This window comes from Trichechus manatus, unplaced genomic scaffold, assembly GCF_000243295.1.
Source record: "Trichechus manatus latirostris isolate Lorelei unplaced genomic scaffold, TriManLat1.0 scaffold00045, whole genome shotgun sequence".
Taxonomy (NCBI): Eukaryota; Metazoa; Chordata; class Mammalia; order Sirenia; family Trichechidae; genus Trichechus; species Trichechus manatus.
The window spans coordinates 1,145,294-1,157,111 of NW_004443981.1; the positions used below are offsets into that span (position 1 = coordinate 1,145,294).

An 11,818-nucleotide genomic window follows, 5' to 3' on the forward strand; every position below is an offset into this window, starting at 1 on the left:
AAAAACGTGCACTTATGCCTGTATACAAAGCTCTGTAAATATTCAACTCTCTGGGGAAATAAAACCATCTGGCGAATTAAGGCTGACTTAACTGCTGTCCATGCCCTTTGTTTTTATTTTATTTTGCTTTTCTTTTTAAGATTGTGTTGACTTCCCCTATATTATTTGTTCTTTCCTTTCACCAAAGTTGACACTTGTCTACTATCTAGTTAGTGATTTCCATGCCCTTTGAAACCCATTGCCACCAAGTCAATTCTGACTTATAGCGACCACATAGGACAGAGTAGAACTGCCCCATGGGGTTTCCAAGGCTGTAATCTTTGTAGAAGCAGACTGCTACATCTTTTTCCTTCAGAGTGGCTGGTAGGCTTGAACCACCGACCTTTCCGTTAGCAGCCGAGCACTTAACGACCACCCTACCAGGGCTTGTTGCTGTCCATGCAATCAATCTAAATTCAAAACAAGGATCTTAATTTTTAAACTGAACATTTATTCAATAGCTATGTACTATAAGCCAATCAGGTGGCAAGGCACAATCCCAGGCACTGGTGACACAAGAGTGAACAAAAGAGACAGTCCTACTCTTATGGAGCCTACGTTCTAAAGGACAAAACCTTGACAACAGATTACAATGCACTTCAAATACAACTGAAGAAACATTTTATGCACATCTGTGATAAGCCACTAAAAACAGAGAGAAGCCATAGTAAGAACTTCTAAATTTTGCTAGGCTTTTCACCTTATTCAACAAAACATTACAGAGATAACTTTAGTGGTGATTTACTATTTATCTCAACTGTAAAATCATGATTAAAAATGCAGGTCACAAATGGAGAAAATGATGAGGATCCCCATACAAACATAAAACTCAGAAACAGCTGAAAGAAAACTGTCCTCTAAGATTTAAGTTCGGAGTCCCTGTGTGGCACAAATGGTTAAGTGTTCTGTTACTAGCTGAAAGGTTGGCAGTTCAAACCCACCCAGCGAGTCGGAATTGACTCAACAGTAACCAACACCACAACCACCAAGATTTAAGTTATAAAACAAACACATAATCTACCATAGCAAAATATGAAAAATTATATTCAAAAGGCTTCCAGGATTTCAGAACTTCCCTGTATCCCGAGGATTAAAAAATTTAAAGAACTCCAACCGAATGTAAAATTAAGCTGAATGAGAACCTTAAGATATAGGAAGGCAGAGTGTTTAAGAAAGAGTTCGCAATGAATCTAATAAAAACCATGACGGCCCAATAAAAACAGGATTTCAAAGTGTAATACAAGAGTTAAAAAGAGCTCTTGAAAGAGACAGACCATAAAGAAAAAAAAAAACAATACAGACAATCTAGAATTTCACAAAGTAATTTTTCTAAAAACCTAGGAGTTGGGTTGGGCCAAGAGAGAAGAAAAACCTACTGAAGCCCTTGGTTGGTCACTTTTTTGAGGGCAATCAGGCAGTGACATTGTACAAATTAATTTCAGCTGGTATGAAAACAGACATTCCAACATGACAGCTAAAACATGATGGCATGCTAAAATCTTAACAGTTTAGTAATGCGTAAAAAGTGTGATTACCGGAAGAACGTAGTCGATGTCAGTAAGCTATGCATATAGAAATTTTTGAAATTGTGTATCTTTGGCTATGTATATTTTCAACAACAAAAAAAAAGGTTGAGAAGGGAGAGGGTCGACATGTCATGGGGTTGTTAACCAATGTCATAAAACCATATGTGTACTACTGTTTAATGAGAAACTATTTGTTCTGTAAACCTTCACCTAAAGTATAATAAAAATAAATTTTTTAAAAAAGTGTGATTACCAGTGACCACTATACTTGTTTGTACTAGAAAATATTTATAAACAAGCATGCATTTTTAGTAATGGAGGAAACAATAAAATTATTTGCAAAAGAGAAGAGTTAATCTGAAGAGAAGTTGGTTGGTCACAACAGAGAAATGGGAATCACAAGTAACAGTAACGAAGACTAACATTTGAGAGTTTCCTAAATATCAGGTCCTCTGCTAAATGTTTTACACTTAGCCTTGAATCCTCACGACCACCATCAATTAGATACTATTATCCCAACTTACAGATGAGAAACAGGTGGATTTGGGAAGTAATTTGCCCAAGGTACACAACTGATAACTGGCAGAGCTGGGAGTCGAACCCAAGCTTTTCTAACTCTACTGGCCAATGTCTTATCTGTTAAACAGTCTTCTCAAGAAGCAAGCAGCAGCAGTGCCCACCTAAGCACTGCCCAAGAACAACAGTCTCGTCCTGGGGCAGGTCTATCTCCCGCGTGAAGCTCTGCAAGGCTTTCAGAGCAACTTCCCTTCTGACTCCAATTCATGGCGACCCATGTATTTCAGAATAAAACTGCACTCCATAGTGTTTTCAGTGGCTGTGACCTTTTGGAAGTAGATTGCCAGGCCTTTCTTCCAGGGCACCTCTGGGTGGATCTGAACTGCCAGCCTTCTGGTTAGTAGATAAGTGAACGAGCCCTGGTGACACAATGCTTAAGTGCTCAGATGCTAACCAACAAGTCGACAGTTCTAACCCACCAGCGGCTCCTCGGGCAAAAAGACCAGGGGATCTGCTCCCATAAAGATTATAGCCTAGGAATCCCTATGGGGCAGTTCTACTCTGTCATACAGGGTTGGGCACACAACAATAACACCCCTTCTCTGACCCATGATCACCAAGCAAATTCTAGTTTGCCTGGCTCACATGGGACCTACTTGCAGAGTTAGAACAGCCTGACCAGAGGGCACACATACTTGGGGCCTTTGGCAGTTCCATATCGCCCCATAAATTACTAAATTTGCGTCCTGGTTTTACACATCATCCTCAGCGGGCTGGGTTAACACAGGTCTTCCTCCCCGAGGCCTCAGGTTTTCAAGCCTGCTGACCTGACAGACTCTAGACTGAGCTGAATCCATCAAGGTGATATTGCTGGCCCGGGAGTGGTCATCCCCTGCTGACACCCTCTAGTCTCACCACCTTCTTCAAGCCTCTACAACATACACTTAGAAAACAGGAAAATTTTCTAATTCCCCCCAAATCCTCTAAAGACTCTCATAGCCTCTCTCGAAAAAGTGTTGTGAAACTCACAGTGAATGAGATGCAGAGAATTTCAACAGCACTGAGAAGCTGTTGTTGTAAGGAACAGCAATATTTTCCTAAGGAGATTAATTTTTTTTCCATTTTTAAAAGTCACTTCCCATAGTTCAAATATGAAGAATTTAGAAACAAGTTAACACACTAACTTAACTAAATTGGATAGAAGTATATTAACCTTTTTGTTTTTAACTTTTAATGTACTATATCTCAGATGTTCAAAAAACATATGATGACTAAAAAGCAAACACCCATATACTCGCACACTCTGCTTAAAAAATAAAATACTACCATATAATCGAAGCCCCTAGGTATAGCTTTATAATGGTATTATTATGTAACCCTCGTCATTGTCATTATAGAGATGAAATGGTATTCATTTAGGAAAGAAGCGTAGAGACTTTTTTTTCCAATTTAAGTTTGAGCAGTGGCAAAGCTTATGCCAAACCTACAAGCTATAATTCTGAGTTTGCCTGCTGGGAGAACAGTGCGAGATATCAACATACCATTATTTCTTGGTATAAATCACACTCGTGCGATATGTACACAAACTTAAGAACAGGTGTTGTTCCACTCAGATTAGGCCTGGGACTTGAGCCTTCTGTTTACATGCTACAGAGCAGCACTTCTCAGCTTTAAAAGGACAAGTTTGCTATATAAACTAACATCCTAATTCTGACTGCTGTTAAATGTTGAAAATGGTAGGATCATCTCTCCAAGAACAAGAAATTTTCTACAAACCAGGCCTCTTCCTGCTCAAAGCATCCTATTCTTTCATTTAAAAAGAAAAAAGCTTATAATATACCCACAGCTATAGGAAGCTGCTTGTTCTTGGCGACTGATAACCTCAAACACGAGATGGCAACTTGTCTGGACTCCTTGACTAACAGAGAAGCAAAGCAATGCCTCTGGGTTCAGTTCAACCTGTATTTATTGAGCACATTCCAGGTCTGGTACTCCGGGTACAAAAGTAAATAAATCATAGTTCCTCAAGAAGCTGGCTCTCTAGGAGTTGTAGGCAGACCTGGTGCTGCATAAAGAAGAAAGAAAAGGGAGAAAAAAAAAGCCAAAATAGGAAAAACAGGTGAAAGGAGCAAAAAAGATGGAATAAGCATAAATAAGCTGGGACGGTCACTGAGGCCCACTCTCCTGGTTTACTTTCTTCTTGGGCTCTCCCTCCTCTAGTCAACCCTGGGCAGTCTGCGAGGTCCTCTTTTTCTCCTCTGGACGGCCTCATCCCCTCTCCTGGCTTTGATTACTGACCTAGGCTGATGATTCCCAAATCTCTTCCCTTCAGCCTGGATCTCTCACCTGAGTTCCGGACCTACATACTCAGCTGTCTGCTCAGCATCGCCAAGTGTCATCTCAAAATCAGTATTCCCAAAACTGAACTCACCACAGGTCTCTCCTTGCTCCCCTCAAACCTGCTCCACCTCTTACATTTCCTCTCTCAGTTACAGTCCCCACCATCTCCTGGAAACCTGAGTATCTACCTGGACCCTTTGCTAGCCCTTTCTGTCAACACTTACTAGGTAAGTTTTTGTAATGGGTTGAATTGTGTTCCCCAAAAAAGGTATGGTGAAGTCCTAACCTCCAGTGTCTGTGAATACGACCTTATTTAGAAATAAGGTCTCTACTGGCGCAGTGGTTAAAGCTGTTGGCTGCTACTGAAAGGTCGGCAGTTCGAAACCACCAGCGGATCCAAGGGAGAAAGATGTGGCAGTCTGCTTCCATAGAGTTTTACAGCGCTGGAAACCCTATGGGGTGGCTGTGAATCAGAACTGACTTGATGGCAGTGGTGGTGGACAGATGTAATTAGTCAATATGAAGCCATACTAACTAGGGTGGCCTCTAACCCAATCTAACTGGTATCCTTATAAGAAGAGAAGAGACACAGAGGCACCAATGGAAGACAACCACGTGAGGATGGAGGCAGAGACTGGAGTCAGGCTGCTACAAGCCAAGGAATGCCTGGGGCTACAGGAAGCTGCAAAAGGCAAGGAAGGATCTTCCCCTCAAGGTCTGGGGGGAGCACGGCCCTGCCAACACCTTGATTTTGGATTTCTATCCTCCAGAACTGTGAGAGAATAAATTTCTGCTGTTTTAAGTCACTCAGTTCGTACTGCCTCATTACAGCAGCCCTGGGAAGCTAAGACAGTCCTGAATATCTCCAGGTTCCACCCACTTCTCCCCACCCCCATCCAAATCTAGGTGGTCACCAACTGCACCAAATCTAAAACCCACCCATTGCCATCAAGTCGATTCCAACTCATAGCAATCCTACAGGACAGGGTAGAACTGCCCCATAGGGTTTCCAAGGAGAGGCTGGTGGATTCCAACTGCCAGTCTTTTGGTTAGCAGCCAAGCTCTTAACCACTGGGCCACCAGGGCTCCGCACCAAAACTACTCCTTTCTAACCATTCTCCAGAGGGACCTTTCTTTGCAAACCAGTCATAACACTCCGTCATTTAAAAACCCTTTACTAGTATCCCCACCACCTTCAGGGTAAATCCAAATCCTTTAACAGAAGCCCCACCTTATGCGGCCCCAACTCAGCTTTCCCATTCCTCACTTCAGCCTCCAGGCAGATCAGCTGCTTTTGCCCCAGAGCCACTAGCCGTGCAGTTTCTCTGGTTGGAACAGTCTTTTCCAGCCCCTGATAAGACTCCCCTGCCCAATTCTTCAGGTCCCAGTTCAGATATCACATGTCCTGAGAACCTTTCTCTTTGCTGACCCTCCCTATAGCTCACAGCATCCTCTCCTTGCTCCACCATAGCACGTATCATGCCTGTTTTCTTGTTGGTATCAACACTAGGGTAAACTCCTAGTATGTGCCTGGAACTTATAGGTCTTCAATATTGAATGATCAAGTGATTGGATGGTCACCAAGGACAAGGTTCATCTACTTCTGACTTTTAATGAAGTACATCAATGGGATTCCAGTTCAGAACATAATTTGGGCTTTTAAGTAGAATAACCAGTTTCTCCATTTTTCTCTTACCCTAAAACTAGGGAGCTAAAGGCAAGGAGAGTCCTAGATTTAATTATAGCTTTTTTCTTCAAGGCCTTATCTGGAATTGCCCATGAGTACCGGGCTCCTCTAAATAATCACCTAAATGAAACCAAACAGTAAACATTTACCCTAGACCAAGGATGAGAAGGTAAGAAGGGACAGGGAAGCTAGATTAATGGAAGCAGAATGACCAGAATGGAAACAGTAAGAACACTGACACACTGTGAAAAATGTAACCAATGTCACTGAAGAATATAGAAATTGTTAAATGAGAACTTAATCTGCTGTGTAAACTTTCACCAAAAACACAATACAAACACACTGCCGTTGAGTCGATTCCAACTCAGAGACCCCAGTTGAAAAAAAAAAAGGCATTATCCAGATACACAAGGCCCCCCACAACTCTTATTGACTAGATTCTGAGGTTTTCCAGGACAAACCTATGATCACTGGAATAGGCTAGTTACTAGAGCTTATGGCTGTACATACACATTAAATGATAACAATCACTTTAAGGCTGTGACACCACTGTTGTCCCCACGGTTCAGATGAGGGAATTGGGGCTCAAACAGTTCAAATAATTTGCCCAAAGTCACACAACTGGTTGGTGAGGAAACCAGATTTAAAATCCAGGCAGTATGTCTCTAGAATCTCGACCCTGCCTGTGGTAAACAGTCAATGAACGTTTGCTGAAATGAATGTAATAACTGTACTAGACCAGGATGACCCATCTGGGATTATATTAGAAAAGAGGAAGTTGGATAATCCAAGATGCATTTATATTTGATCTTGGATTACGTTCAGGGGCAACAAATTCGCATTTGCAAAAGCTCAAGAAAAAAAAAAAAAGTTGCCTTCCAGTAGATTCTGAGTCATGGCAACCCCAGATGTGTCACAGTAGAACTAGGCTCCATAGGGTTTTCAAGGGCTGTGGTCTTTTTGGAAGTAGGTCGTCAGGCCTTTTTTCCCCAAACACTCAGGCACTGTTATTTCCCTTAAGGGGCACCCTCAAGAGAAGACCTCTCCCTCTGTAACTATTCTTTCCTCATGGAGAGGGGGCTTGCAAGCTCAACTCATATCATGACCAGCGACATGTTTTAGTATCCCGTGGGCTAGAACACACAGCTAGCATGCGTTAAAGGGATGGGAATAAGGAATGCAATCAGGCCAGAGACGGCAGGGCCTCCTTTGCTGCTTACCTCCCGCAACTCCAGTCTTTGGGCCACAGCCTCCAGGCTCTCCTGGCCAGTGCTCTCCACCGACAGCGTGAATTCCACAAACTCGTTGTTGAGCAGCTGGATCCGAGCAACCAGGCAGCTCTTGCTGGACACCGTGTAGCGCCGGGTGCGTTTCAGTTTCAGTCCAAATGGCAGTGGCATCTTCTCCTCCCTTCAACAGTCTAGGGGCAAGGAGGGAAAAGCACTCCACCAATCCAGGGGAGGTGAGGAAGGGAGGAAGCGATCCTGTCTTGCCGGGATGAGTCTGTCCGGTCTCAGGCTGCTCACCCAGCAGCCGCTGCCGCCATTAAAAAGCAATCGAGTCGCCGAAGGCCAGGTGAAGGGAGCATCCACGCCAGCGCTGAGGAAAGAGGGACGCCAGTTACATGGGCAATCTGGCAACTCTGGACTTGGCTTTTAAAAACACATATCAGCAAACTGTGCCCTAAGAATAAGCTTTCCCTCTCCTCTGGAAAAAGAAGGCACTGAATAGGATCCCGGAGGCAGTGGGAAAGCTTAACATCAGAGCTTAGAGTTGGATTCAGTCAGACTCCACCCCTCACTCATCCTACAAACGGTGATTACAACCACTGTAATGAGATAATGCCAGGCACCAGGACAACGCCAAGCTTAGGAGCGTTCATTAGTGGTTCTCTTCCTTTTTCGGATAAAATTTTGCTTTTGTTTCTTCATAGATAACACTTATTGGTCTCCTCCCTCAACACTCAAATGTCAGGGTTCTGTAGTCAAGGGAGATAACCAAAATATAAAAAAAAACAAACCCATTGCCGTCGAGTCAGATTCCCACCCATAGCGACCCTATAGGACTGAGCAGAACTGCCCCCATAGGGTTTCCAAGCAGCGGCTGGTGGATAAACTGCCGACCGTTTGGTTAGCAGCCGTAGCTCTTAACCGCTGCACCACCAAGGCTAGTTCAAGTCCCACGCCCTGTCCCATTAGGCAAATTAATCCCAGGTCCAGATGGAAGGACATACGGCAGCTGAGAGGTTCAAACGAGGTGAAGCAAGCCAAAGTGCCTAACAACCATTTGTAGAACCCTTTCTGGTTTACAAATATTTCCGCCATCAAATTGACATATTTGTAAAATCATAAAAGACCCTACAAATGTTTGTTACCGGTTTACCACCAGCACCGTGGCAGTTCTGAAAAGCGTGGCCCGGGCTCCTCTCCAGGGTGGGGTTGCCCAACGAGGCGGTGGCGCGGTGGACCTTCACCTAAACGGGGCCGCGGCCCCGAGGACGAGACGGGTGAGGCCTTAAACTCCATCCTGGGGGAACGAGGGACGGTTGGAGCTGAGCAAGCCCACGAAGTCCCGCTACGGCTTCTCCCGCGTCCTCCCCCCGGAAGAGAAGGCGGTGTTGCCGGGCCAACGGGCAGCCTCGGAGGGGCCGGAACCCTCCTAACGCGGCCGCGTTTCCGGACGGTCGCACCTGGTAGGACCGGCTCCTCTGCTCCCGGAGGGAACATTTAAAGGGCCCAACGCGAGCCCTACGGGCGGTGAAGAGGTTGGGTTGGGTCAGTTGGATTCCCGATTCGGAGCCACAGGATCCCAAAATACGCGACTTAGAACATTTTTAACGACACCTATTGATGGTAACTCCTGGACTGAGGCAAATTGGGCGGGCGGCAGCTGGGGGGTTTTATATCGGCTGGACTTTTTCTTTTTTCTGTCTAAACAAGTCGACAAAATCCCGTATATTTCCAGAATCCGGTGACGGCTTCCACTCTTCCTTTGCCCAAGACAGCCCCGAGGAGGAATTGTTTAGTTAGGCCTAGCCGTGGCCGATTACCCTTACCTTAGGCGGGGGGGCTCACGTAGACCTTCCGAAGGGGCTGCACAGGGCGAGGAAGGATCTGCTAGGTGCGCCCCAACCCTCTCATCTGACAAACAGAGACCCCAAACTTAGGAGAAGTGGTTTTCTCAGCTTCGCACAGGGATGGGCTGAGCTGGGAATCGATCCCGAGTCCCTCACTCCCAGTCCTCTCTCTATTCTGCGCTCTCCTGACTGGATCTCAGCCCCAGAGGTGATGGGCATCAAGTCTAGTAGGATTTAGCTGGTACACTATACTTTGCCAAACTTAACATTTTGAAATTCTATTCCAAAAATGTGTATAGTGGGCATTGTGAAAAATCAAAGACGACTCCTAAACCATCGCTGCCCTTAAAGCCTTTACAAGGATGCCATAATTACAGAGCTGCGTCTCTAATAAAGATCCCCACTGAGGTTTTCTTTGTTTTTCTGTGTTCTGTTGCTTTTGTTGTTTTTTGTTTGTGTTTTGTTTTTGCGCTCTGGTTATCTCCAAATAGCCAGAGAATAAAAGTTAAAAACAAGGGATAGGGGAGGAAGACCACAGGAAAAATGGAACCACAAAAGGACTGTGTTAATTAACAGCATTTGCTGAGTGCCTTCTGTAAGTAAAAGCACCGTACTAAGGAGGGAAACAGAAAATCACTATTATAAAAAGATACAGCCTCCACCTGCGTTAGTTTCCAACACTCTGTTGTTTCAGGGATACAAACTGAATAGCTAGATGAAGCAAAATGAAAAAAAACAAATCAAATGACAACCTTAAATAACAAGCTTTTAACTAGAAAATTGCCTGATAAGCCAGCAGTGTTTGCTTAAACTTAAAAGATTATATGTGCTTCACATATCATAAATACTAAATATCCTTTCATGAGATGAGATGGTAGATTTCAATTTTTATATACAAATTACGGTAACTGGAAACAGGGCAGATTGAGTAGTAGAGATGAACAAATAAGATATATATGCAGAGGGAAGATAAATATTTGTATTACAGGATATTCAAACATGGTAGTCTCTTCACTATAAAGATAGAACCAAGCCTTAAAGGCAGTAGATACTACACTATATACCTTAATCATTGCTCTGATTAAGCAAACTCAGGAGTAAAACTTTCAATTGTCCCTGAGATTTGAAATGTTTTACAGCATCAGGTATAAGAAAAAGCCAATGTTTTCTCTACTGAATATATGTATTTTTTATTTTGGTAGATGTTATGTCATTGGAAAAATTAGGGTATGTGTATATCAGTTTCATTTTTCCCCCGTGATATATTCATGAGAATGGCTTGACTTTTGCTTATGTATATAAAACCCACTGTGTTAAAATAATCTTTTGCTTAATACAGTATTTACAAAATTATCAATGATTTACTGATCTTTTCAGTTATATACAATATTTGCTACCAAATGATGTCATAAAATTTTGAATGTTTGAATATAATAATAAAATTGAAAAGTAGAAATTAAAGTGCTTTTTTTGATCTATCTGAAGTGCAAAATAATGTACAATAATTAAAAGGCAGTCGGGTCTGGAATTATAATTTATATAACTACTAAAGTACACAGAAAATTCGTAAATAATAACTTTTGAAGGAAAATACTAGGAGATACTTTGTTTCTCTGTAGTAAAAAGACAGATACATATTAAATTCTGCTTTAGTACAAGCTTTCAAAAGGTAGTCTGAGCTGTTTTGTGAGTTCATTTTAATTTTTGCCCTCTGTATCCTCTTCCAAAAGTTTCTCAAATATACTTTAATCCTGAATCTTGGAGAGTTTTTCCTCTTGTTGCTAAGGTCCTCATCACATGTAATTTTGCCAACATTAAAATAAAATAATAAAGGGAGAGAGTATGTGGCATTTCTGGAGTAATATCTAAATCTATAGCATTAAACCAAACCTACATTTCTCCTGGACAAAACGTAATTGTGTGGAGATACTCAAGAATAAAATACTCTAGAAACAAAACAGATTATTCTTTTCAGAGTACAATTACTGTCACGTCCTAAACTTAAAAAGTAAAATTCTGTCAGCAACTATTAGGCGTACAGCGGTTGCCACCTGGAGCACACGAGGTTTTTGTTTTTGTTTTTGTTTTAATGAGTTTGCGAGCATACTCTATTATTATAGGGCTTTCTCAGCAAAGAAGAAAATAGGACCAGCGTGCCAAGAGCGGCCAGTCTAATCAGGATTTGCAGAAATCACAAGTCGGAATTTGCAGACCCGAGAATTCTTTATCCAGAGTAAACGCTCTACTCCAAAAACAAAACAAGTCGTCACCAAAACAGTCCTTCCCTGCGCCCCCTCTCGCCCAAGTTATCTGGCAAATTTCACATTTATATATTCCAAGAGACGCAACTATGCCTAAAACATACGAAACCCTGATCCAGAAGTAAGCTGCAACAATCATTTGAGGGGCTCAGAAGTCCAAGCCCCCCTTTGTAAACTACTCAAGTCTATCAGACGGAGCCTGGGAAAGGCAGACGTTTCTCTTTGTTACGCGCCTGCCATCGGTCGGATAACCGCGACCCATCCTCCAGTACTCGGGGCTGGCGACGCGCGCCGGGGTCCCCGCGCGCGGACACACCCCAGGGCCGGCACGCGCGCCCCCCAGCCAGGGCCTCGCGCCCTCACCTGCTCCGGG

At 43.2% G+C, this 11,818-nt stretch overlaps 1 protein-coding gene across 1 annotated transcript in view; it reads right to left on the reverse strand.

The window, feature by feature from the left end:
- Positions 1–7,931, reverse strand: part of PTPN21 (protein tyrosine phosphatase non-receptor type 21) — a 76,054-nt gene extending 68,123 nt beyond the window's left edge. The window contains exon 1 of the mRNA XM_004376650.2: positions 7,329–7,931. Coding sequence (XP_004376707.1) covers positions 7,329–7,508 — 180 coding nt within the window. The 5' untranslated portion in view covers positions 7,509–7,931. The remainder of the gene's footprint in view (positions 1–7,328) is intronic.
- Positions 7,932–11,818: the final 3,887 nt, after the last annotated feature.